The 27906-nt window shown below is 44.7% G+C and overlaps 1 protein-coding gene and 1 non-coding gene across 2 annotated transcripts; both read left to right on the top strand.

Moving 5' to 3' along the window:
* Nucleotides 1-95: 95 nt before the first annotated feature.
* Nucleotides 96-23556, top strand: Lipg (lipase G, endothelial type). The gene is made up of 10 exons (XM_026393776.2): nt 96-434; nt 3447-3628; nt 5236-5415; nt 6887-6998; nt 12082-12303; nt 14370-14612; nt 15637-15757; nt 16757-16975; nt 19417-19521; nt 21517-23556. The coding sequence occupies exons 1-10, from the start codon at nt 338-340 to the stop codon at nt 21536-21538; spliced, it is 1503 nt and encodes a 500-aa protein (XP_026249561.1). The 5' UTR covers nt 96-337; the 3' UTR covers nt 21539-23556.
* LOC113186369 (small nucleolar RNA SNORA51) lies at nt 8307-8444 on the top strand. The gene has a single exon (XR_003301274.1). It is a non-coding gene; the product is annotated as a small nucleolar RNA SNORA51 (small nucleolar RNA).
* Nucleotides 23557-27906: the final 4350 nt, after the last annotated feature.

Here is a 27906-nt window from a genome sequence, read left to right as displayed (position 1 = left end):
ATGCAAATAACCATCTGGCGATGGGTCAGATGACTTCAATACTTTAAAAAACTACCTCGCTAGGAGCTCTCGGTGTGACAGTGGCGAGCCCGGCTTCCCGACAGCTCTGAGCGAGCGCAGGTCGGCTTCTGCCGCAAGCCCCTCCTCGCCCTTCCCTCCCACCGCCCGCCGTCAGGGCAGCCAGGTTTTCAATTTCCACCTTCTCCTCCAGCTCTCTCTAGCCCATCAATCTGACCGAGAGAAGGGTGCCCACTTTTGGTCTTACTGACTCGGGAGGTGGTGGTGTTTTGTTTTGTTTGAAATCCCTGTTTCAGGGGAGGGGGCGTGGCGGGGAAGGATGAAGAACTCGGTTCCTTTACTCTGCTTCTGGAGCGCCTATTGTTGCTTTGCGGCGGGAAGCCCCACACCCTTTGGTCCCGAAGGACGGCTGGAAGGTAACGTGCATCTATGTTTATTACCCACTCCCCACTTCTTTTCTGTGCTGGGTCCTCTCTGTCTTGCCGGCCCTTCTTTGGTTCCTCCTTGTTCCTCCGAAATCCTCCTTGCTTCCCCACAGCGCTGTCCATCTTCCTCATCAACCTGGAGCCACTTGTCCTTCAGCGCTTCTAATGAGGGCATCCCCTGGCAAGTCAAGAGGAGGCAACAGGCGGGCAGGGTGTTGTCTGTCTTGCCCTATCTCATCCCTCCTGCTTCCATTGTATGAGTCCCTTAATCGGTGCTGTCCAGCCACCCGATTGCCTGTGGGCAGTTCTAAAACCTTTTCCTGTCTTTGAAGCTGGAGGGTTGAGAGGCAAAAAAGTTGTTGGAAAGAGCTCTGCCTTCCAGCGCTCCTCCTTTTAACCTTGGCCCAGGGTTTTGAAAGTGAAGGTGGCAGAGGAGCTGGCTTTGGTTTGATTAGTGCTTGCAGGGAGCATCTAGTGGGTGGCTTGGGTTGAGAGGCTGCCTGGCGTCCTAGCTCCTCCAGATTGTCAGCCTCTTCCTCCCCAAAGCTCTTTCTTTCCCCACTCTTCCCGGGCCTCCTCCTAGACTCTAGCTTTTCTTCCTTTTGAGTTCTGTATGGAAGTCTGTTCCATTGGAGGCAGTCTGCCTGGTGGAGTGAGGGTAGGGTCACTTGGAACCAGTACTATCATTTAGTTAAGTAGAGAAAGGCTGGGAAATCCCAAAACCCAGCCCCATCATTTCGTCCACTTGTCTGCAGAGGTCCGAGTTGGCTTATATGTGCATGGGGCTGTTAATGGAAATGAATGGGGGAAGGATTGCTTTGCCTAACAGGTTTCCAACTCTAGTGCTAACTAGAAGCATGATCCTCTCTAGTTTGTCTCCTGAGAAACACTGAAGTTCCTTCCAGGTCCTATATTCTGACTTTTGATGATTTGGAGGCCATGCCATTCATTCGAAAACTATTTGAAGCTTTCCTGCTTAGTGCCAAGAACTCTTTCAGGAGCAGAGATGACAGCAAAAAAGAGTACAGGATTATAGTCCCTGTCCTAGTGGAGCTTCCATGTCATTGGTGGGAAAACAGATGGTGCATTTATGAAAATATATATATGGTGCTTAGGGTTATGGAAGAAAAGAAAGTAGAGGGGACGTTATAGAGTGCTGCTGGTGGAAGGTGGTGAGATTTTAATTTGTGCTCAGGAAAGGCGTTACCCAGAACTTGATTGATCCTTGAGCAAAGGAGCTGAAGGAGGTGAGAGAATGAGCCACAAGGACACCAGGGTGAAGAACAGTCATAAAGTCCCACGGACTGAAGTGACCCTGGCCCAAAATAGCAGGAATGAAGATAGAGTATTGTGGGGTCACAGATTGAGCCAGAAACCAAGGTGAACTTTTTTTTTTTATCCATTCATGTGCTTATCTGTAAGTCTGTCTCAGGGGACAGTAGACCTCTTTTCTTCTAGGCTTCCCATCTGTTCTCTGTGTGAGTGGCTATCCAGGTGGAAGTTGGGGAGCTATCAAACTATGTCCAGGGTTCAAATTTCTGCCAGTTGGAGCTTTTATTTATGACTTTCATGATAGCCTGGGTTCTGCTCATGTGCTATATTTCACAGAACATTATCCCCTTTTCATCTGGTGTATTTCTTTCCACCTTCTGTTCCTTTGCCCCAATTTAACACCCACCACCCCTTCAACTATAATGTTTTTCCATAATTTCTTTTGCTTCCCTCTTTTTATTTTGGGGGTGGGTGGGTAACTGGGTTTAAATACAGGGCCATGTACATGTTAAGGGAGTACTCTACCACTGAACTACATCCCCAGCCTTTTTTATTTTATTTTGAGATGGAGTTTTGCTAAGCTGTCAAGGCTGGGTTTGAACTTGTGATCCTTCTGCCTGAGTCTCCCAAGTAGCTGGTATTAGAGGCATGTGCTACCATGCCCAGCTTCTTTTGCTTCTTAACTCTGCAATAAATCAAGCTCCTGGGTGGTCATTTAGTATTTCCCCGATTGTAGATGACAGGAGAGTTTGATCTCCTAAGTAGTTAGCAAGTGATGCTTACCAGGATGACTGAAAGAGTGCTGGTGGGGGTCCATTAATGATCATTGGGAATAGTGTTGGGGTGACAGTGACTACCTATACAGGGACCATCAGTGGAGCAGGCTGCACTTTGGGGAGCAGGGCCATTGCCTATGGGGCACTGTGTGCAAGCAGTGCAGCTGGAGGGGTGCAGCTTCAATCCTTTATGTAACCAACAAGCTGAATGCCTGATGCCTGTTGGTACTGCACAGGGCTCTGAGGATGCATGAGGTCTTTGAAGTAAGTGCTGGAATAGAATTGGGAACACAGGGAAAAGCCCACTGTACCACTGGTCAATAGCCTCTGAACTCTAATTGCAAAATCCAATCTCTCTCAAAATGGGAAAATTTGTTGGGAACTTGTTTGTCAGCAAAACCTAGCCTTACCTGATCTGAACTCCTTTGGCAGCAAAGCCTGACCTGAGAAGGCAGAAGGCTACTTATAATGTTTATTTCTGCCATTAAATGTGAGCACTCCTATATTTTTCTGCAGAAATATCAGTGTCTTTGATTCATGAGGGATTCCCCAGACCCCACTGGTAGTGTTATATAGTAAATGGTATATGTTCTATAATGCTTTCCTAAAATACGCAAATTTCTGAGTTCTGAACCTTAACTGGACCTAAGCATTTCAGGAAAAGAATTGAGGATTCATGCTTTAAAAGTAGAACTTGAGGGAAAGAAGAAGTTATTTCAGTAGGCAAGAAGAGAGGAAAAGCAGAGGCACCCATTTATTCAGAGCAAAGTCATTAATGACAGTGACTAATTAATACTGATTGCATATAGATGAGAGGTCCCTTTATCTTCACAATTCTCTTGAAGGGTGAAACCCAAATGGCTTCAGTAACTTGCTCAAGATGGAATTAGAATCAGACCCTAGCTCTCTCACTACCCAAGCCACCAGAAGCATCTATACTACTCTTTCTCCCCAGGTGAACTTCACGAATCCAGGAAGGTCCAAGCTGTGTCCAAACCGTCTGTGAGTTTTAACCTTCGCACCTCTAAGGACCCAGAGCATGAAGGATGCTATCTTTCCCCGGGCCACAACCAGTCTTTAGAAGACTGTGGCTTCGACGTGACAGCCAAAACCTTTTTCATCATTCATGGATGGACGGTGAGCCTGAGGGGGGAGCTCTGTGGTTTTACACAGATTTGGTTCCTTTTGTTTTGGTCAATTAAAAAGAATACTGGTGCTTCCCGATTCTAAACCCTCTCCCCCTCTTTCCTTGTGGGCTGCTTGTATTTCAGACAGCTGTGAAGAATGTAATGGGCACTTTGCTGAGGGGGCCATGTGGACTCCAGCAGGGTGGTATTTAGTGCTGGCACACAACAGGCTTTCAGAAAGTGGGTCTCCTGAGGGCAGCAGCCCAGCTCCACTGGCTCTGAAGGACCCTCTAATTGCACTTAATTACATTGGTCAACCACTGCCTGGAGGGGGCCATCCTGCTCAGCTAGGGCTGAGCTGAACTGAAGCAACTTGACTAGCTCAGAGTCTGTGAGGGCCAGCTGGCCTGGCTGGCTGGCTGCCTTTGGCATGGCGCCCTTGTATTTACAGAGAGATGGGCCCGTTTAAAGGCACTGGGGCTCTTTATGTGCCCTAGCTGAGCAATTCCCATTGAAAGGCCCATGACAAACCTCAACAAAAAAGGGCTTTGACGCTCAGCTTCAGAAGCTCTTGGCCAGCGAGGGATTTATTCATTCATGCAATGACAGTCTATAGGAAAATGGCACTATTAAGTGAGCAGGTTTCTGCCTGGGCTAATTGAGAGGGGACATTCTTCCACTTAATGATAAGAAATTCATATCTGTTAACATTCTTTCTGGGTGTTTAGGTCGATCACCAACAGTTGTGATGGGGTCAAGGGCAGGAAGGGTTGGTGTCTACCTACCTAATATGAAGAAAGGGTTGATTAAAGGCTTGTCCATCTGTCCTCATCCTGCAGCCTCCGATTGAAATCATGTGTTTGAACCTTTTTAAGTCTTTCCTGTCAAAATGCAAATGCAAACTGCCTGTGACTTACAAATGGAGTGCATTCCAGAAAGTTCTTTTATAATGTGTTTGGAACTTGGAACAGCCGTTTCCCATAGAAGCAAGATTGTAAATCGTGTTTGGGTTCCCAGGCTAGGCACAGAAAATCTATTTATTTGATAATGTACTTGTAGATAGGGTTCAGTCACCATTTATAACTTGGTTTCTGTGGGAAAATGTGTTCTGGATTCTAATTTGGAATTCCAGGGATGGATTTTCACTACTTTGGGGTCAAAAGAGATGGCAGAGATAGGTTGTGGGAAGGGGTCATTTGTTAACTCTGTGTTTGCCTAGGAGGCAGCATCTCCCTGCATCTCTAAGGGAGTAGCTAATTCTCCAAGGCAACCCTTCCCGGCTGTCTTTGAAGGATGGAGCAGGCCACTTGCCTGTGACAGGGACTTCATGCTTGTAACACTACCAACCCACAGTGGGGGGCAGCTACATAGGACACCACCTATGAAAGTTTTGATAGGAAAATCTGGGGTTGTAAAGATCAATGAAAGAAAACACCCATGTAGCAATTCTGCCTCTGATTGGCTGTGCTCATGTGCAGATGTTTAGTTCCTAAGCAGTAAGTGTGAAGGCTCTAAAATCGTATGGGGAGAGGGTCAGCAATGGAATGCTGTATTCGTTGGGAGTTTTGAAGCCCAGGAGAAGAATATATAAAAAAAAGTTCCCCATTTTCTTTGCAGATGAGTGGCATGCTTGCAAACTGGCTGTACAAACTCGTGTCAGCCCTGCAGATGAGAGAGAAAGACGCCAATGTAGTGGTAGTTGACTGGCTGCCCCTGGCTCACCAGCTCTACAGAGATGCTGTCAATAACACAAGGATGGTGGGTCACAGTGTGGCAAGGATGCTCGACTGGCTGCAGGTAACCGGGAATGAAAGAATGAAAGCAGTCATTACCTCTCCCCAGCAGGATCTTAAATCTGAATGGCCTTAGGAAATACAGGCCATACTTTACCATGAATTTCCAGATTCTGATCAAATGCATTGGGATTAGCTAGGCAGGGTGTCACATGCCTGTAATCCCACCTACAAGGGAGGCTGAGGCGGGAGCATTGCACATTTGAGGCCAGCCTGGGCAACTTAATGACACCCTGTCTCGAGATAAAAAAAAAATAAAAAATAAAATAAAAAGGGCTGGAAATGTAGCTCAGTGGTAAAGTGCCCTTCAATGTAATCCCCGATACAAAACAAACAACAAACTATACCAAAAATAAAAAATAAAATAAAAACAAAGCAATAAAAAAATAGAGTTTAAAAGTTTTGCTGAATTCAGTATTATTTGAAATATTTGAAAGCCTGAACTTTCAGAGAGCCGTTTAATTATTGATAGATCTCTAGATTTTTCCTGTGACTTTATTTGTTGTAAGAAAATTTGCCTTATGGCTAGTTACTTGCTGATCTTAGAAGATGATACTCTTGGTTTATTGGGAATGGCCAGGAGCCAGTCAGGTTTGTAATTTCAAATAACTTTTGAAGTCTGCTCTTGCCTCTGAAGCATGGCTGTGCTTAGGGTGGGAAGGAGGTTTGTTCAAACAAATGCCGCCTAATACCTCATTAAAAATATTTAGTCTGGAAAACAGATCCTGAGGTCCTGTGCTTACTTTTTATAGGTTAATGATTTGCTTGAGACCAGTGGACTTAACCAGGGCAGGAGAGACAGGGGTACATTGGCAAAGTGACTCTAGGATCTGGGCAATTCCAGCCTGGCTTTTCTGGAACTCTAGCAGAATTCTGGGCAAGATTCTTGAGCAGTCCAACTCTGCTCTGCCACAACTGTTTGAGAGAGTTGGGTTCCTGAGCCATGGGGTCAGTTCCCTATCTCCTTACTCCCTCACAGTTGAGTGCTCTGGAAGGGAACCATGTTACAACTCTGACTTCACATGTGGGCTTTCGGTGAGGATGCCTGCAGCTCCTGGGCCCAGGGTGGAGGTCAAGGCCTTATGAGGGCAGGCAGAGAGCAATCCGCTGCAGGCTGTGGCTGGCATGTCAGTTTCTAATGAGTATGGCAGCTTTGACCTTCATCCATACTGTTCTCTCCCTCTGCCCCCTCATACTGCCAAATAGAATAGAAAACATGTAGGGAACATTTCGGGGAAGGGTCAGATATGGAGCCTATAGTCACATCCTCTGCTCTGCCCCTTCGGCATTTGAAGTGCCACCAAGTCCTTGGCTGTGAGTCATGTGTGTTGCATGTTCAGCAATGCCACTGATGCCCTGGGGAGTCTCTGTGCCCATGGCCCCTCCTCCATCCTGAAGGACTTGCTGAATGGTGGGTGGAACTGGGGGCTCAGGATCACATTCTTCATCTCACACTCTTTGGTGACTTCCTGCAGGAGAAGGATGATTTTTCTCTAAGAAATGTTCACTTGATTGGCTATAGCCTCGGAGCCCATGTGGCTGGGTACGCTGGCAACTTTGTGAAAGGAACAGTGGGCAGAATCACAGGTAAGCCCTGCTTCCACCACCATCTGTGACCCCTGAGCTCCCTTTGCCACTCTCTAACATGGGTGTTCTGAACCAGAGTGCTTCCCCAATGAGGCTCGCCTTGGAACTTGGCGAATACCCAATCTAGAACTTTCCAGATGTTCTTTTCAGTCACAGAAACCCTTTTACAAATCGAACTTGTGCAGGGCCCCAATACATGAGATGATAGAGGGGGATATTCGGATTGAAGCTGGCAGGAATATGTGGTTGGTGTTAGCCTTGCCTTGTGAGCCTTCCTGGAGGAACTTCAGGGTCTCTGAACACTGGGGCACATAGTTTGGAAACCACTGGTCTAGTCTAACAGGTGCAGACACAGTCAGAGGTGAGGCAACTTACCCAGGGGCAAATGGCTGAGAACTAAGGAGCAGAAGCCGGATGGCGACCCGTCCTCTAGGCTTCTGGGTGTTCTTTTCAGTTCTCCACCCATGATACTCCAGGGATTCAAGAGAAAAGAAGAGATGATAGATTCTAGTTTATATTCAGCCTCTGATTTCTCTTTCATCCATCAGTAATCTGTTGGTTAGCATATTTATTAATAATAGTTACTTGTTTAAAATGAGTAATTTTAAACAAGTTACTATTATTAATAAATATGCTAACCATCAGGCTATTGATAATTAGAGACTTTTCTGACATTGATACCAGTTGGTCAATTGAAAATTGAGCTTACTGTCTGTAAAATTGAGTCTCAGCGAACTTCCACTGTGAGAATCGTTTAATGATTGTGAAAAGTGTGAAAGATTCTTTTCCATCTTTGGGCCCTAGAAGTTCCTTCACACTGAAATTAGTGGTAAATTTGTTGCCCTGACTTTCTCCCCTCCTTTCAACCTACTTTTACCTGTATTTGTACCTAGCTTCTCCCTCACCTGCAAGTACCAAGAATGCCCTTTTAGACTCTTTTTTCGTTGGTGTAACTGAGGAGCCCAGACTGGGTAATTTTTAAAGTGTAGAAGTTTATTTAGCTTCTGGCATCTGGGAGGGCCTTGATACTGCATGATAACATGGTGGAGGACATCCCATAGCCAGACAGAACAATTGTGCTAGCTTGACTCTTTCTTTTAGAAAACCACTAATGTCCTCATGGGGACCCCACTCCGATGTTCTCATCTAATCTAAGCCTAATTACTTCCCAAAAGCCTTCCTTCCAAATACCATTAACATATTTATGTGTTTTGGGATCAAGTTACAGACCATAGCAGCTAGTAACCTAGAAGAAAAGATGGGTCAATTTTTTTCCCCGTAGTGTTTTTATTTTAAAACAGGATTTAGGCCCTCCTGATTGATGCTTACCACAGGTTCTGTTCTTACTCTGACCATATAGAAAAAGGGGAGGCAGAGTAAGCCTATCCCATGTCGGCCTCAGTCCAGGCCCTGCGCCTGGTGGATGTTATGAATGGGAAAACATGGAGGAAGAAAGAAAGAAGAAAAAAGAAAAGAAAAGAAAAGAAAGAAAACCCAAACAAAACAGGACTCTTAAATAAAGAATGATTTAGTCAAGACAGGATTTCAGATTTTGGCAATAAGCTGGTAGAGTAGTTTTTTCAAAAAATACATTTGTGAGGCTTCATGGGACGGTCTCCATTACCGTCTCTGGGCGCAAGTCTAATATATGCACAGATATAAATCATATCAAAAGACATTCATTTAGATCCAATGATTCCATTTAGCATAGCTGGGTAGCTTTATTTTTTATTTCTAAGAAGGTGGGGCTTGAGCTGTCCAAAGTGAACTGTGGGAGTGTGGCCACTCCTGGCTGCTCATTAACCCACTGCGGGTGCAGAACGGCTCCACCTGAGGCCACTCTGGGGTCTACCTGAACCAGAGGTGATACGTTCTAGGGGTAGACCCTCTGGATTCACTCTGCAGCACTTGGGCCCCCTCAGAGTCAAGGCCCAGAGTGTCATTGGCAACAGGGACAAACTGCAGATCTGGTCTTTCCCTGCTTTTAAACCTGAAATGAGATGGGGCTATCATGAGGGGCTTTCCAGTTCTCTCCCCAACTTGTTTGGGTGGTAGTTGTTGAGAGGGCTTCTCGCTGTGGCTGGCCAGGGAGCCTACAGAATGCTGATCAGTGCTGTGTGGAGTTGGGTGTCCTGAGCGGAGCCCATGATTCTAGCCCCTATCAAGCTGCCGGCAGCACCTCTGAGGGTATTTAGCTCACGGCTTTACACTGCTGTGCATGTCTGATGGAGGAGGCTGTCTCCCCCTCTCTCCCCTCAGCTAGTAGAGGGCTTAATGTAAGAAATCTGAATGAAACGTTCACTCAGGGTGGACTCTAGGCTGATGTCAAGTACTGATGCTGCCTGATGTCAAGTACTCTAACATAATTACTGGACAGGTGAGTGGTGAGGTACCTCCTGCTCTCTCTAAATTACATAGCAGCCCTGCACATTTTACAAATGGGTACCGTGGGACTCAGTGATAAAATAACAGGCCCCATACCCTAAGAGTAGCAGAACTCGGATTCAGAGCCAGATCACAGAACCCACACCTAACCAGAAGAAATCCTACCTTTCTTCTGGAGGTAGAGATAAGATAGCTGTTGAAGAACAGCAGCTCAACCCTGCAAGGCCAGAATGCACAGCCCCCAGGCATTTCCTGTGTGTGTGTGTGTGTGTGTGTGTGTGTGTGTGTGTTTATTTTCCATTTGCTGGTTTGGAGGAATCTACAACTGATTAGAAGATGTGAGGTCCTCTATCTTCCTTTTTTTTTTTTTTTTTGCAGGGTGTAAGTTCTTCCTCCCATTACTAGTTTAAAAAGTAGATTGTATCACTATCTCCACCCCAAGTCTGTGGGCCATAATTGTGTGTCAGAGACAGTTCCAAGCACGGAGGCCGGCCCAGTCTGGGTAGGTGAAGGCCCCGCCTGCCTGCTGGCTGGCCTGTGGGGCCCTGTCAGCTGCCTGCATTCCTCCAGCGCAGCTTGGTTTCCATGGTACTGCCTGTCTGGTGGGGACCTTTGTTCACACCAAGCAAAGAACCTCTCTTATATTGGTTGCAAAGCAGAATGTTTTCTCTCTCTCTCTCTCTCTCTCTCTCTCTCTCTCTCTCTCTCTCTCTCTCTCTCTCTCTTCCCTTTTCCACTACTGCACATGGCAAGAGGCAGGAAGAGGCCCCTTAATGTCAGTACTGTGGTCCTTCCCCGTCTCTAAAATGGATCATTGTGGTCTATTCTGGAAGAACCCTGCTTTTGTAGCCATCTTTCTTTTGGGTTCTGGGTTAGAGATGAGCCCCTAAACATCCTGGGCTTCCTTTCTGCCTTGGTCAAATATTAAATCATCTAAACTTCTTCTGGAAGTTCTTTAGTTTCAGCCTCAACTAGTTCTCACGAGTCCTACAAGTCATCTGCTCACTCTAGACACCTTTGCATTTTGTTTATCCTGAGATGACACTCTTGAGCTTCCCATGTGCTCCCTGGTTCTTTGTCCTGGGGTGCGATGAATCTGGTTCTGTTACCCATCTCCTCCTTTCAGGGCAGAATTCTTGGCCACATCTCCCCCTGGCCTTGGAGCTTCTAGAGTAGCCGAGACACTGTTGACAGGTGAGGCCAGCCAGGGCTTTGTGGTGTGTCTGGGGCATTGTCTTGTGCGTTGTAGGATGTTTAGCCGATCCCTGGCCTTTCCCAACTAGATGCTGGTAGTTTTCCTTCTTACAATTATGACAAACTAGAATGACCCCAGACATTATCGAATGTCCCCTTGGGGGCAAAATCACTCAGAGGGCAGAACACTGTTCTAGACTGATCAGAGCCTTTTGTCTGCTGCACCTCACATGTCCTAATTTTCTCCAGGTCCCCTCTGTGTGTCTGCAGGGCAAAGAGCCTTTCTGGTAAGGATGAATCCAGTTCCCATAATTACTCGTACTCCGCAAATGTGGCTATTTTCGACAAGTACTTAATCTCTTAAGATCTCACATGAACAGTATGAATAAAGGCATTCAGCTTCTATTTCATAGATAATACTGAAGCCCAGAGATGTTTTTTCAATAACTGGTCTAGAGACCACTGGCTTTTGGAATCACCTGGGGAAATCAATCCACATTTCTGGATTTTGTGCCAGACCTACCTGTTAAAATCTCTAGAAGTCAGGGAGTTGGAAATCTGCTTTTTATGCTTTGCAAGTTCTTTTTTTTTTTTTTTGAATGGTTTTACACTCACATAATTCAAGAATGAAACGATGGCTTCAATTCTCTTGCTATTACAAGTTTCCTTCCTCACTTATTTTCCTAATACATCTACATACAGATAACTATTTACTTTCCCATTCTTCCAGAGGGTTAGTTTTTTTTTTTAATTTTATAGCTACATGGTACACCCCAAATTTTTAACAAGCTCCCCAGTCCTCTTGGTGCATTCTCAGATGTGAGGACCAGGGCCGTATGCAGGGCTTCTTGCTGACTCAACACAAAGGGTTTTCTCATTGTGGCTGCTAAACAGAGGAATTCTGGAGGCCTGGTGTATGGATTCCATCCTCAGTGTTTTAGGGGTATTGAAGGTATCCCCTTTCTTACCATCCCATCCCTGGGCCTGATTCATAACTAAAGGAAAGGGATGAGTAAGTCCAAATATAAATAGCTCAGTTGAGAGAGACTGAATCTTCCAGAAGGATGTCGTCACTTAGTTGTTTTGTAAAAATTCTGCTGAAATTAGGGCCGTGGAAGGCTCAGTGGCAGATGACTGGACTGAATGGCCGAGATTGAGGCAGCCCAGGTTCTTTCAAGAAGTGCTCTTGTTCTGACCACCCACGGTTCCTCAGAGCTGGTGGCTGTATGGACCTTGTAGCTAGTCTCCCGGTTCTGCTAAGGCATCAGGTCACAAGGAGGCTTCAGAAGGCAGTGTCAGCTCTCCATTCACAGGATGTAATCTCCATGGCAATGTCTGGGGTCAACCGCATATGAAAACGAGTTCCTGATTTCATTCTCTGCTTCCCTATCGGGATTCATGGTGCAGAGGGCACCTTCCTTCTGCACAATGGAATTCTACTCAAACTCAGGCCTTGTTGACCTGGTGTACCTGACGTCATCTCTCTTGACTTCTCCTGCTGCAGGGCTGGATCCTGCTGGGCCCTTGTTTGAAGGGGTGGACATCAACAAGAGGCTCTCCCCTGATGATGCGGACTTTGTGGATGTTCTGCACACTCACACAGGAACCTTTGGCTTGAGCATTGGGATTCAGATGCCGGTGGGCCACATTGACATCTACCCCAACGGGGGTGACTTTCAGCCGGGCTGTGGATTCAATGATGTCTTGGGATCAATTGCATATGGAAGTGAGTTTCTTATCGTCTGCTTTGTGTTTGACTCAGTTTATCCAAACTCCTTCCAAATCAGCCAGAGCTGTCAGTGCTCCCACACAAGTCATTTTATTATTCTCACTCCTCCCACAGTGGCCCCAGTGTTGTGTTTCAGGTTTTGAGTCCTACTGTGTGCCTGTTAATAGCATCCATTTGCTTTCTTGTGTTTCCAGGCCACAGGTGTTATTAATTTCTTTTTATGACAAAAGTAACACACACATATTTATTGGAAAAAAATCAAGCAATATAAAATAGCATTAAACAAAAAATATAACCCCCCCCCATGCCTTCTTATGTTTTCTCTTCAAGGGTGGCCAGCATGGATGTTTGTGTGTGTGTTGTTTCAGGCTGTTTTCTTTGCAAATTTATGTATGTTCTTCTAATTTTTCCCAAATCACTTTGTTCTGCAACTTTCTTTGGTCTGTTGTAATATATGATGAACATTTTGCAACATCAGAGAAAGTACATTTATTAATCTTATTTTTTTTAGGCTGTATGATGTTCTGTAGTGTGGCTACACTATATTTTAAGCTTTGGTAACATTTTAAAGAAGCCAAACCAAGAAGTTTTTCTTGTTCTCTTACAATTTATCCTCTGAATGCCTGAAACTATTTTCAGCAGACTTGGGCTGAAGTCAATTTGCTGCTGAAACTGCTGTGTGGCCCAGTGACCAATCACTCTTTGGGATTCCCATACTCTCATTGCCCTGGACACTGGCAGCATTTCCCAAGTCTTGACTCCACTTGGCTGTCTGCACTCTGAGACTTTGTGTTTTGGAGGTCCCACTCTCTCACTTGGTCTTAAGGCTGTTCCCTGCTCCCAATGTGGTTAATGTCTAAGTAGCTCTGAGTGGCTGAAAGGCTCATGAGAGGATAGTTCTCCTCTGCCCCAGCTTTGGGATGATGGCATTTCTTAAATTAGTGGTGCCAGTGATGAAGGGGCTGAGGTAGCATTGCCAGATTTTTCTTAAGATTACAGGAATTATTTTGGCCAATTATTGTTGACTTCAGCCTCTGGTTGCAAAGAACAATGATATTATAGACCAGAAAATTTAAATTATACTCTTAACTTTGCAACCAATTGTCTGTATGAACCTGAGCAAATTATCTTACATTTATGGGCTTTTTTTTTTTTTTTTGGTCCTGTGGACTGAACGGAGGGATGCTTTACCACTGAGCCACATCCCCAGCCCTTTCTATCTTGAGACAGGGTCTCACTAAGTTGTTTAGGGCCTCATTAAGTTGCTGAGGCTGGCCTCAAATTCTTGATTCTCTTGCCTCAGCCTCATGAGCTGCTGAGATTACAGGTGTACACCACTATGTTCTGCATATGGGCCTTTGAATTATAATCTGTAGTTGAATGGTGTGGGCATTTTCTTAAAGGTTGACTAGTAAATATTTGTAGCCTTGTAGGCCATACAGTTTCTGTTTCAACTAATCCACTCTGGTGGTAGCACAGAAACAGCCATAGAGAATACATACACCATTGCTTCTTCACCTTTTGACTAAAATCAAATAATACATACACCAACAAATGGGGTTATGCTCCAAAAAAACTTTAATTACAAGACCAGCCAGCTGGCCAGCCATATTTTGCTGATCCCTGGACTAGATGATGCGTAGCATTTGATGCCCTTCCTGAGTTTTGTGACCATACAACTCTGGTAGCATTTAGTAACTCCCTTTCCTCAGTTGGTCTGTATCACTGTATTTAGCACTTATTATATGAACTCTCTATTTCTCTCTGTCTTATTGGTGCTGTATTCTTACCAAGGGAGTGAATGATTAGGAGTTCAGAACAGTCGTCAATACTTTTATATCTTCATAGGAGCCTAGCGCATCACTGGGCCTGTATTAAGAATTACAAAAATGAACATATAACAAATTGGAATAAAAAATTAATTAAAAAAAGAATTACACAAATGAAAAGACTAATAAACATAATAAACATAGCTCTCACTGATAAGGTGTATAGTGATTATAGATGGAGTGGGTCACCATGGAGAAGTGGCCTGTCCTGCATGGTCTGTCTTTTTCCCCCAGCCATCACGGAGGTGATGAAATGTGAGCACGAGCGAGCAGTACACCTCTTTGTGGATTCCCTGGTGAATCAGGACAAGCCGAGCTTCGCTTTCCAGTGCACAGACTCCAACCGCTTCAAAAAGGGGATTTGTCTCAGCTGCCGGAAAAATCGTTGCAATAGCATTGGTTATAATGCTAAGAAAATGCGAAACAAGAGGAACAGCAAAATGTACCTAAAAACACGGGCAGGCATGCCCTTCAGAGGTAACCTTCGGGCCCCAAAGTGGCCCTTAGTCTTTCTCTCTCTCTCTCTCTCTCTCTCTCTCTCTCTCTCTCTCTCTTTGGTACCAGGGATTGAACATGGGGAACTTAACCACTGAGCCACACCCCCAGCTCTTTTTTGTATTTTATTTAGAGACAGGGTCTCACTGAATTGCTTAGTGCCTTGCTTTTGCTGAGGCTGGCTTTGAACTCATGATCCTCCTGTCTCAGCCTCCTGAGCCCCTGGGATTACAGGCGTGCACCACTGCACCTGGCTCCATTTACTTCTTTTTCTTCTGTTATGCCTTCTCATGAAACTAATGAAAAGGCATTCTCTAAGGTTCCTTTTCCATTTGCTGGGAGTATAGGTGTGCACCACTGCATTTGGCTTTTTTCCTCCTTAATATTTTGTTTGCCAATATATTTATAATCATATATAATAATTATATCAAATTATTGCAAATCAGATCCCATTGGGCATGTCCTAAGAAAATTATTCTTCACAAATTAATGGCGAGACGTCCTTTTGTGCTGTGAATAACACTATGATCATAATATCAATATCTGAAATTTCTGTCTTGCATTAAACTTTTCAAAGCCATTTCATATTTGATTTCTCATTTGATTGCAACAAAACTGAACTAGGATGAACGGAGGATTACAAATGATTTTTATAGAGTGCTATAGAACTATAGTGTTTTGTGGGTATTGTTCTACACATGAGAAAGTTGCATATGAGGCTCAGAGAGGTTAATACCTTAATCCTTAGTCCAGGGTCACACAGTTAGAAGCTATCTAGGCCTCAATCCCCGAAACATCTCCTAATCCCTAAATTCAGGGCTCTTCCTTAGTGGTGACCTCTTCTTATGTCTTTGGACAGAATAAGACTAAAGGGAGGCTGGAGGCCAGATTGCACTAAAAAGATGTTAATCCCTAAAATCCAGGGTGCTGGATGAGTTGGTGTGGTTGAGGGTACTTGAGATGACAAGCAAGGCTCACCAGCATCTCTGATTTGCTGTCTCTACAGTTTACCATTACCAGATGAAAATCCACATCTTCAGTTACAAGAACAGAGGAGAGATCGAGCCCACCTTTTACGTTACCCTCTATGGCACCAACGCAGACTCTCAGATTCTGCCTTTGGAAATGTAAGTCCTGAGTTTCCTTTTGCAACTTTGGCTCAAGATACAGAACAAGCTGGCTCACACTGAGAGGGGAAGGGAGCTTTGGAACAAGTGCAGGAGTGACGTTGGATTGCCTGGGGAAGGAGCTGGCTGGTTCCCGCCGTCCCCAGTCCACTTTCCCTGTGGTGTTCTGTCCACTAACCCTGACTCAGAACACTCTGGGAGGGAACCTCCTGTGATGAATCCGGGGCGTGAGAAAGTGCTGGATCAGCTGGGCAGAACTGCTGTTTCATTTCAGGCAATGCCTGACACCTGAGGCTTTAGGGAATCTGGAACTTGGTGAACGTCATTTCTGTACCTTTTAAATGATCGGCTGTGGGAGGGGCACATGACCGTCTGTTCGTATTTGTTGAGGACCCACAGGGACAACGTGCCCTGCAAAGTCATGTTGAGCTTGTGAAGGAACATCATCAAAGGAACTCACTGCTCAGGGCTCAGGGTCTAGTATGCACACACACTGACACACAGCTGGGGCCAGGGCAAGCCACACTGAGTGTTCAATGAAAGGGACAAGCAGGAAGGGGCTAGGAGCTGAGAGGGAGACAGATACCCATGAGCAGAGAGGAACAGCACAGTGTTGTGTGGGGATGTGACTTCCTGTGCCTTCTCATTGCTGCTTTCTTGGTCCCGTCTCCCCAGGAAGTAGTAGCATGAACAGAGAGATGCTCAGATTTTTTTTTTTTAATTTAAAAATTTTGTTCTAATTAGTCATAGTGACAGTAGAATGCATTTTGACACATCACACATAGAAATTGTTTTAATAAGAAATCAGATGCTGTGGACCAAGTTCTTTCTCTGTCAATGTGGAACACTGCTGAGCTTTCACCTTGGTCCTGTGGGAGGGACTTGACTTCTGCTTCTCTCCAGTCCTTGTGGGGGAGGTGCTGCCACTGTGTCACCTGGCACAGTGAGGCAGTTTTTCAGGTGTCAGGGAGTGAGACAAGCTTCTCTCTCACTTTGTAGAGTGGAGCAGATCGGGCTGAATGCCACCAATACTTTTCTGGTCTACACTGAGGAGGACTTGGGTGACCTCTTGAAGATCAAACTCACCTGGGAGGGGACGTCACAGTCCTGGTACAACCTGTGGAAGGAGCTCCGTAGCTACCTGTCTCAACCCAGCAACACCAAGTGGGAGCTGCATATCCGGCGCATCCGAGTCAAGTCTGGGGAGACCCAGCGGAAGTAAGTACTCCTGCTCCTTCTTCTGCCCCATGTAAGTGGTGAGCAGAAGGCTCGGATCTTATGCTCTGATCACAGGCTCTTGGCTGGGAGGACTAGGAAAGAGGGGCTGGAATTCAGCTCTTTTTCTGTTTTCCAAGCCCAGTGTCAGCCTGGAGGAAGGAGGGTTCCTCTGGGCAGGGGTCTTCAGGGGTGCTGCCTTATCCATCTGTTCACTGCAGGGCTAACTGAACAGCATGTCCCACTGAGGAGGTCTGTGTGAGAGGACCTGGTTTCCCACAGCACCTTGTTTTCAGAGCATGATGCTCTCTCTTCTCCAGAGGGTCTGAGTGGGGGATGTAGGGCGAGAGTTCAACCTTCAAGGAACAAAGAATCCTCTGTGCCATGCCAGCTGGCACTTCTCCACTTCTTGGAACCCTGAGCCTTGCATGAAAGACCCAGACCTTTATATGTCAACTTCTGATACTGTGCCCCAACTCTCTGAGCAGGCTTCTATCTAAACAGAAGTGGAAGAGGGCTCAAAGCCAGCAGAGCCCGGGAGACCTTTGTCAAGAGAGGAGGGTTTTCTTCACCACGTCCTTCCCCCCAACCTCTGCAGTGGTCACTGCCAGCCTCAGGGTGGGGGGGAGCAGCTTCCACCCTCTCGGTCCCTCTCCTGGCATTTTCTTCATTTCAGTTCTTCCCACGTCTTCTTTGCGTCCATCCACCTGCATCCCAGCATAGCAGCAGATGGGCTGAATTGGAGCTTTGGATCTTTCCTCTGGGCACGTCTGGTCTGGGGGCTCAGATGGGGGAGACTGTTAGTACCAAGACAGTGAACTAGATAATACTGTGTCTTTTTTTTGTTTGTTTTTTTAAACTTCTCTAGGCTCTTCTAAGTACAGCCTATGCCTGTGGGTGTGGTAGCAGAAAGATGATTACTTTTACAAACTATTTCACATATAATAATCACCCATTTAATCCCCATTGAGACTTAACAGATGTAAGCAGTTTTCCTTATTGGTTTCAGATAGAAGGTTTTAAAAGTAAGACATTATAGATACAGTTGAAGTCCCATTGTGCTCTTTCCTGGTCTCATTCCTCCCCTTCTTTCAAACCAAATATAAACAATGTTTCAACATTAACTAATGGTAGTGTTTCCTTACTTCATATTTTTATGCCATTAGTATTTTTGTTTATATCCTTAAACAATATATGGCTAGGCAAATGCTCTGCCACTGAGCTATATCCCAGCTCTAAAAGTTGCTTTTTTCATTGAAACATTGACTATGAAATTAATCCAATACATTGAGATTTAATTCTTATAAGTCATCATTGTACAAACACTGAATACTTAAATTTTTACCTTTTTTTTTGGTAACTACAAATAGTGCTGAGATGAATGTCTTGGGGTGCATTTTCTTTGCACCTCTGTGTGGGGCTTCTTTGTGGCCAGTTTACTAAAAAGTAGAATTGCTGAGTTCTCATATATGCAGCCTCCAATATAATCAGCTGTTATTATTCTCTGTCCAAAGTGGTTGAACGAGTTATCAATCTTAGTCACATAGTAATAGTTCTCCTTTTCCTTCCTTCTCACCACCATTTTGGTGGGACATTCTTGCCATTCTCATGGGTTCCCTAATGTATTCATTTGCATTTCCAGACTGTGAGTGATGCAAGCCATCCTTAGGGATTCCTGGGAAAAGTTTTTAAACCATTCTAAATGTGGTTCTTGTCCTGCCTCAGCATCAGGGTCAAGTCCCTCACACATTTTTGATTATGCAGTCATGCTGGTCAAACACCAGGGAGGCTACATGGATAGCCTTGGGTTATCATGAAATGGTTACGAGGCCCCTGGCCATTTCTTGTGATCTTGGCTGCCTGTTTGCTGAATTGTACACTTTGACTTGCAGCTGGGTTCCGGTTACTCTTGCCAATGTGTATTTATGGAGCGCTGTCTTAGAGGCACCTGGAATTCTTCCATTCAAGGAGTTCACAGTCTAGTGGAGAAGTTGACTGTAGATATAGGAACCAACAGCAGTTTCAGGCAGTGTAGAATACTGTAAAATAAAACGACACATTCACTTTTAACTGCCCATCATAAGAAGTAATGACCATTGTAAAAACAACATCTAGATAGAATATGCCTTTTTACTAAGTTGAGAGGTCCAGAGAGGATTAGGTTCATGGGGGCTTCCAAGAGGCAATGGCAGGCAGGATTTGGGGTAGGTAGGGGAGAGGGTGTGAAGCTGGATCCTAGAAGCCTTCAAACTAAGACACAGTTTGGAGTCCAGCAGTCGCCGTGGCCACGGCTGTTCTGAAGCTCTGGCATTGGCACGGCATGATGAAAACTTCCCTTTCCCGCCTCCAATTGCCTGGAATCCAGAGGGTATGGTCTGCATGCCCTTAGAGCTTTGGCAATGTCAGTGGTTTCTTTTTTCTATTATTATTATTATTATTTTTAGGCTGACATTTTGCACCGAAGACCCTGAGAACACCAGCATATCCCCTGGCCAAGAGCTCTGGTTTCACAAGTGTCGGGATGGCTGGAGAATGAAAAATGAAACCAGGTAACCAGGACTCTCTCTGTGTTCTGATCTCCTGTACCTGCTGGGCATGGGCCGGGGCACTTGGGCCATGAATGAGCAAACCAACAAGAACCCCTTCCTTATGAAGCCAACCTCCTGCTGGAAGGACGTAGATGATAAATCAGTGAAAAACATAGGTTGTCAGAGGGTGCGAATGTCCCTCTGCCTCTTGGTCTGCCTCCCCTTGAAGATGCTCATTGCCTGTGGCCCTGTTGGGATCAGGCTTTTTCAGTTGTGAATTCCCTGGGGCTGGTGTCCATGCCCCTCATTTTAGATTGAAATCTCCTCTGTAGTGACCAGGGCTATGGGAAGACCCAGTCTTCAGAGCTTCTTCTGGAATCAGGTTGGAGTGGGAGCAGCCTGGGAGGGAGAGGAGAAGCACAAAGCATATTTCGCTTTTTAGGTTTTCTGGAACCCAGTTTGGTGTGGGTAGATATTAGTGGGCCTGATTCACCCCTCTGAGAATCAGGAATGCTCGTGTGTGGAGCTGAGTCAGTGGAAAGCTTGTTTGGCTTCAGTGTCCCACTGTGCTATCCTGGAATCCCACAATTTCAGGCTGAGGAAGGCCCAGGTCAAGGTGTGAGGCAGTGGACTTCTCCAGGGAAACCAGCCCCATGCCTTCTGAGCCTAAATCCTTGCTGAGGACGAGGGGAGACCATGTGTTCATGCATACATTGAGCACTTAGCACATGCTCACTCAGCATCCAGAGATTTACACAATCATTTGCTTTTATCATCAACCCCAAAAGGCAGGTGTTGCTATCCCTGGGTGCAGATGAGGAGACCGAGGCTTAGGGAGATGAAGTTACCCTCCTAAGCTCCCCCAGCCGGTGATGGCACAAGGAGGACTTGGAGCAGGTCCTTCTCCTCTAAAGTTTGTGCTCTTGAGCACGAAGGTTCTATCTGCTCAGACGAATCACCTCATCTTGGTCTGGATACTAATTATCAAGCATACTTGGGGGGTCCCCTGTGATTAACTGTCTGCCAGTCCTGAAGGCTGGGCTGCATCTCCAGCTGCTCTGTCTCCAGTTTAGGAGCATCAACAGGACCTCAGGCTCAGTGATCACAGGATGTGTGGGGTCTAACGACTGCCTCTCTAATTAAGGGACTCCATCTAGTGAGGGCTCATATGATTTCCCATTATAATTATGATTTCAATTCTTTATGTTTATGTTCAAATTTATACCTTTCAAAATGCTTCCTCATATATTAACTTCATGGATCCCCTGAACAGCCTTGTTCATTGGCCACACGCCACACCCGGGAAGACTACTATTCTTATGATGAGGGTTAAAATATGTTATTCTTCTCTGCTCCAGAGCTTCTAAAGGTTAAAATTGCCATGACCTACCTTACCCTTTTACCTAAACTTCTTTTAGAAAATAAGTTGCCCTTTCCCCTCCCCTGCAAGGAACAGGAAACAGGAGGATCTCAAGGAATAAACGAACACTAGGAAGTTGTGGTATCCCTAGACATATGCAACACTGTCAATATTCTTCCTCTTGACATGGACATCATACACCTGCTCACTGATTAAAAGACGGAGGTTCTGAGTGGTTCACATTCCTGTAGCTGAAACTAGAATTGGGGCCTTTTGACTCAGCCTTGCCTCTTTGTTGCCTTATTACAGTTTCTTATGTTTCTAGACAGAGGCAAAGAGGGCACTTTGATAGTTCTCCTATTTGTGTGGGCTTGGGTTCACCTGCTATGCTAAACATGTGAACGCATGGATTGTGATATACGCAACTAAGGTCCCAGAGAGGCTCCCCTCCTCGGGTATTTCTCAGAGTGAAGCTGTGGCTTTGGGGGCAGGAAGGAGAAAGAAGCCGTCAGGATCTTGTCTGCTCCTCAGAAAGGAAATTGAGCAGAATATTTGCCCAGGGGTGTCAGAAGCTGGGTCAGAGCACAGCCCTGTCCAGGGCTGCCAGGTGCTGGTGAGCGAGCTAACGAACCCTGGACTTGCATGATTCTTTTCAGTCCAACCATGGAGCTGGTCTAAGGGTGCCTGGACGTGTTGCCAGCACGTGTAAACCAACCCTGCCGTCCAGCTGTCCGAGCACATGGAGCAAAGTTACTGCGGAGGACCCACCCAGTGAAGGACTCCTTTTGGACTTGACCTTGGAGCCCCTGGGCCCACCTCTGTTGTCTGTGAGGGTTGCCACTTTCTGCATGAGGAGACTGCTCTGCTGAAGCACCAGTTGCCGCTCTAGATGAAGTCTAACTCCAAACCTCCATTGATGTCCCTGGGAGCCAAGGCCAGACCTGTGTGGGAGCAGCAGAATGCCCGGGGCCCTCAAGCACACCCAGCAATCTCCCAGTGGCTGGGTGAACCCAGGCTTCGCCTGACCCCAGAAGGCTGGCTGGGCAGTGGCTGTGCTTGGCCTGACTTGGGACTTAGTGAGAGGTCTTTTCCTCCAGAGCTGACTCATGTCAGGATGGCAGTCCTCTTACCTCACTGGCCCAAAGAGGGCACCTTAGATCTCGCCTGGGGCTGAGGCCCTGCTGTGGGAGTTCCCACGGGCTGCACTGGTCAATACTGGTTGTATCTTAGAGCTTCCGTCCAGCTCCTTGCTCACCCTCCTTGCTCACACATCATCCGCTCTCTCCTGTTTCCATGGTTCATCTCTTTAAACAAGTGCTTATTGGGCATTCAATCAGCTCGTGGCAGTAGACATGTTACTCAACCTTTCTCTTTGGAAGCTCATGGGGTTAGTGTTTTCTAGAATCCCTTCCAGTTTAGTGATCCATGGGATTCCATGTGGTAAAAGACAGGAGGGGAATGGCGTGGGCTACAAGCTGTAAGAGTTGGAGACTGAGGCTTTAAGTGGTTCCTTTCTATTTCTTTTTAGTTAACAGGTGCCATTTCCTCCAAGAGTGACAATTCAATCACTAGCTGTTTATCATACACACAGGGACCACATGGCCAATGGCTAGACAGGGTTGGGATCTATTAGATGTTACATATGCTCTACATACTGTTTACACAGAAACCTGGGACTGAGGATGCATGTCGAGTGCTTGCCTAGCACATACAAGGCCCTGGGTTAGATTCCCAGGACAGCAAAAAGTCAAAAATGAACCAACCCTGTGTTACAGAAAGTCTACCCTGTCAGCAGAGCTAAGAGTTAACACAGTGCTTTCCTTCTTGAAATATCTTGCTTTCACACCAATGTATTTATGCTATTGAACTTGGAAAAGCCTTCAGTTCTGGATCTTGATTTGAATGAAGAAACATGATAGATGAGCAACCCTTTTATACTGTTCAATCCATTTGCATGTGCGTCACCTGGAGCAAGGTGAGCAGGCAGCTATTATTAACCTTATTTTATAAAATCAGGGCTTACTGAGATTCAGCCACATGCCTGGGATTATATACCAAGCTGGTGGTGGAGCTGGGCCAAGGATCCAGATTTCCTGGAGGCAAAGTTCATGGTTCGCTCATCTCCGAAACTTCATGAAGCTATCTATAGCCAGTTCCTGCCAATATGCCCCAGATGTGACAAACATGGAATCCTTCCGGAGCCATCCATAAAACCCCAAACTCTTGTATTAATATATAACCAGGAGAAACCTGTGCCAGGAGGTTGGGTTTTTTATGGGTGAGAATTATTTGGGAGGAGGTGTGCTATCAGGTGGAGGTGGGACAGCAATTTTCTTTGTACTTAGATTTTTTTTTTTTTAAAGGACACTGTTTAAATTTGCACTGTGCCAAAGTTGTGTCACTGTTGAATGCCAAACTTCTGAAGACATAACCAGTAAAGCCTTAATTCAGAGTGTGCTCTCCATCCACTGTGTACTTCTGCAACTGCTTTCTAGCCAAAGTGAAACTTGTATTATTGGCCTTGTGTCCCGGTTACTTCTGACTTCTGTTTCCAGGAAGGGGAGAGTTGGGGACCGAATCCTCAGTGGGTTGTGTATTTATACATTTGGCTTGAAGCCTTATTTGTATATATGAGTCTTTTTTTTTTTAAATGCTACTTAAAACTCTATTTATTTCTCAAATGTATATAATGTATAAAGATGAATATACGATTAGTCTTTACTTGAAGATTAACCGATTTAAAGATTTAAAAATTTTAATAGTAAAATAATAATAAAAAAAAACTACAAAATTCTTAATGGCTTGTCAACTGACTTCTTAATATAGGGCTGCCCATACCTTGGGTTTGACATGAAGTGACTTCAATGGAAGATATATTCCCTACTTGATACTCATTGTTAGCAGGACGTGGATGACAAGAAGGATAGTTATTTGAATCACTGCAGAAAGGTCTGGAGGTGGAGGTTGGGAAGAACAGGGAGGGTGGCTGGACACTGGGTGACATTAGTGAACATATAGATAAGTGACTCAAACCAAACAGAGGCTATTTTCTCTATTGTGTTAAAGCCCAGCTCAAACTGAGGTTCTGTTCTACATGGCCACAATTGTAAGTCAGGCTCTCAGTTCTCCACTGTGCCATCCTCAGGGTGATTCTTTCATGTCCACAGCCCAAGGTATTCCCCATTAGGTTCCCTTTTAGCCAGCCAAAGGGAAAGGGGAGAAGTCCCTTCTTAAGGGCTTGACTGAGAAATTCCAAATTCTATTGGCCAGAAATTAATTTCGGAGTCACAAGGAATGCTGGGGAATATTGTTTTTGTTCAGGCCCCCATGGACCCAGCTCTTCAATGGCTATTAAAGAATGGATATTGCCGTCTGCTTCTCAGGATCACTTCTTATCTCCAGGGAGATGAACTAGGGCACCCTTTAATTCAATCCTGTAGTCAATTTTTAGTAACCTTAAATTGAATCATCACTACGAAATTAGGTGAATCACATAAATTTGACTTTATTTCTAGGCTTCACTGTCAAGACATTTAAGAATGAGAAGAAAGCTCTCTGTAATGGGTTTAGCAATGGTAGAAAATGGCTGCTCTCCATCTCCACCAACCACATCTCGACCTCCCCAAACCAGGTGGAATTACAGCAGTAGGGTTTGGGAATAGAGGTGTGTTCTTAACTTAGTTCAGGTGTGAGAGGAAAGGGCCAAAATGGTGTCTCTGGCAGAGCAAAGGACATAGTCTCATAACTCCAGAGTGCCTTGTTTGACTTGGAGACTGCGAGTCACCCTTTGCACATTAAAGTCCAGGAACTTCCAGGGTCTTATTTGAATTCTTCAAACAAGCTGAAGCACCAAGCTCTTGGAAAGGATGGATACCCAGTGGGGACAAGAATAGTCGCTGTTTTCAAATGTGTTTCTTATTTGCCATCTCTGTGTTCAGATCTGCCCAGTGAAGTCTGCCATGGGAGCTCTGAGACCTTCATCCGGCTTGTGTTCTCCTGTTACCTAGAACCCAGAATAGTGTCTGGTCCACAGTAGGTTCCCACAAATACTAGAGCAGATGAAATTAGGTATAAGAAACCAGCTGCTTAAACAGGTGGTATGGGAGTTGGGAAAAGACTAGTTAATTTGGAGTCTGAAGTCTTGGTGTATCATGCAGGATTATGTGAGCTTTACCCTAAGTATAATCTTTCTGAGTCCGTCTGGTCACTTAAAAAACAGATAATACCCTGCAGGACTGTTGGGGATATTAAATGTGTATGTTAAAAAAGTATTACTGCTTTGTAAACATTTGAATTAGAAAAAAGACAGTGAGATAAAGATAAAATAAAAATAAAATCCTTTGCATGTATAGTTAGATATTTTATACATAATAAAGAGAGTCTGTTAGTCATTGAAGAAGAAATGGATGGTTGTCTAGATGACGGTGGGAAAGTAGGCTCATTTGATAAGGAGAAACCTAAAATTAGAGCCCCAGCTTACACTGTATACAAAGCCACTTCCACTTGAATGAAAGGTAATGAATGTGAAAGAGGGCTGGGGTTGAGGCTCAGCGGTAGAGCGCTCGCCTCGCCGGCCTGTGTGAGACCCTGGGTTAGATCCTCGGCACCACATAAAAATAAGTAAGTGAAATAAAGGTTAAAAAAAAATCCATGACTGAAATCCCTGAAAATAAAAGAACTTTTAAATAAAAATTAAAAGAACTTTTAAAAAAAGTGTGAAAGAAAGTCAAAAGGTAAATAGATACTATGAAATACAAGTTGAAATCTGTGTAAAACCCAACAGATTTAAAATGTCACAATTAGAAGGATAAGAAATAGAAAGTTTGAATAGATCAACAAATATGAAAGAAATAGAAATGCTAATAAAAGGTTCTCTTTTACCCCCAACATTCAAAACACTCCCTGGTCACAGGAGTTTTTTACTGGGAAATTCTACCACTATTTCAAGGAGCACGTAATCTAATTTATACAAGTAATTCCTGATAATAGTGAAATCTTTCCACATTTCAACCCATTTATGTAGAAAATCAGAAGGCAAATTTGTTTGTTAATATAAACGAGAAACTTAAAAAAATATTAGGTACCCCGATGGCTGAACCGTGTCCTCTCCAAATTTGTACATGTCTCAGAATGTAACTATATTTGGAAATAGTACTTTTAAAAAGGCAATTAAAGTTAAATGAAGTCAAAGGGGTGGGTCCTAACCTATTCTGGCTGGTATTCTTCAAGAAGAGGAAAAGAGACTCCAGGAAAAGGCCATGTGGGGACACAATGGCAAGATGGCCATCATTCAGCCAAGGAGAGAGGCCTCAGATGAAACAGATCCTTGCCAAAACCTTGATCTTGCCTTCTGCCTTCCAGAACTACAGGAAAATAAATTCCTGTTGTTTAAGCCACCCAGTCTGTGGTATTTTGTTATGGCAGCCCTAGAAAATTAATACAGCTATTAAATCCAGCAAATACTGTAGAGCCATGAATCACGCCTTAGTTCATCCCAGAAGTGCAAGAATAGTTTACAATGATAAGCATCTATCCGTGTAATTCATCTAATTAATTTACTAAAGGGAATTTCATGTGATTATCTTAATAAATGCAGGAAAAATATTTCACAATTTTTTTTTTAACTTCTGCCTTATGAATCACGTAGAATGGTTGATAGCATACTTGGAGAAGATATTTGTGACATTTAAAACTGACAAGAGATGAGTATCTGGTACACAGAATTAACCTCCATAAATCAACAAGAAATGGACAGGATTCCAACAGAAAAATGGGATACATACATGGAAAAGTGATTAAGAAACATATTAAGAAATACTCAAACTCATAGAAATCAAATAAATGTAAATTGCAAGTGAGATACGACTTTATTCCATTAGAATAGCATTTTTTTTTTTTAAGGATATGGTAGTCTGCTAGACCACAGAAAGCTGTTTTGTGTATCATGTAGCTGAAATACTGAAGCAGAAAAACTCACGGTAAGTTCTGTGTCTGGGAAATCAGGGTGTGAGAGAGGAGGAGAAGGAAGAGGAGAAAGACTCCAAGGTCAGCTCTAGTTAAGATATTTAACTGGGTGAGGTTTTTGTCGATCACTGATGTTTCTTTCTTATGCCTCTTACTTCTTTCTGTGTAACATCAGGAGAATTCCCTCCTTTTTTTGGTACTGGGGATTGAACCCAGGGGTGCTTAACCACTGAGCCACATCCCCAGCCTGTTTTTATGCTTTATTAGACAGGGTCTCTTAGTGGCTTAGGGTCTCACTGAGTTGCTGAGGCTGGCTTTGAACCTGTGTTCCTCCTGCCTCAGCCTCCCAAGCGACTGGGATTACAGGTGTGCTCCATGCATTCCCATTATTTTAATAGAGCATAATGGACATTTTTCAAGTGGCCACCGGATATCTGTACATGAGGTGAACAGTCATCCTTGTGCAACTTTTCCTCTGTTGCTGACCACATTCTGTTTCTGATTACTCGGTTCCCTGTTACCTCCTCTCCTGCCCCTCTAACATGTTCTCATTTTGCTTCAAATACTTCCCCTCCCATAACCCTCAAGCTCCCTACTTTCCGCATTTCATCTACTTCTTATGCACCTGGTCCAAGCTCTTTCATTCCTTGTAGCTGATTTCCACAAGGAATTTGTTGGACACTTTTAACTGAACAAAGTCAAGCTCTTGTGGTTAATGGCTTGTAGACCTTTACCTGGTACAGAGTTATATATGAAGCTTAGAGAAAAAACTTGTTAATCCAAAATAATCTTAGATTTGCATTGAGGCAGCAAAGTAAATTGAAAGGAATGTTCCTTGTGAGTATAGATAGATATTGGAGCAGGGTGGTCGCCTTACACAGAGGCTGGCCCTGCTTGGGAATCTTCCTTCCAATCAACTCCCTTAGAGTCTCCCTGAGTTTCACAGTTGATTTCATCCCTTCACTCCTGAATTTAGAGATCCTCCAGGTAAGCTCCACCATTGGCTTGTCTTTCCCCTTTCCTGCCCGGTGGTGTCCATAGTGGCAGCAGTTGCCGTGGAGAGGCACAGAGCAGTGTCAACA

The sequence above is a fragment of the Urocitellus parryii genome, chromosome 13 (genome assembly GCF_045843805.1).
Source record: "Urocitellus parryii isolate mUroPar1 chromosome 13, mUroPar1.hap1, whole genome shotgun sequence".
NCBI lineage: Eukaryota > Metazoa > Chordata > Mammalia > Rodentia > Sciuridae > Urocitellus > Urocitellus parryii.
The sequence above is the reverse complement of the archived record's forward strand: the minus strand, read 5'-3'. Positions and strand labels throughout refer to the sequence as shown.

What these genes read in the sequence shown, in the direction of transcription:
- Lipg (XM_026393776.2), top strand. Translation starts at nt 338, where the DNA reads ATGAAGAACTCGGTTCCTTTACTCTGCTTCTGGAGCGCCTATTGTTGC. An exon ending in GGCAGGCATGCCCTTCAGAG is followed by an intron (nt 14,613 to 15,636) that starts GTAACCTTCGGG and finishes CTGTCTCTACAG; the next exon opens with TTTACCATTACCAGATGAAA. An exon ending in AGAATGAAAAATGAAACCAG is followed by an intron (nt 19,522 to 21,516) that starts GTAACCAGGACT and finishes GATTCTTTTCAG; the next exon opens with TCCAACCATGGAGCTGGTCT.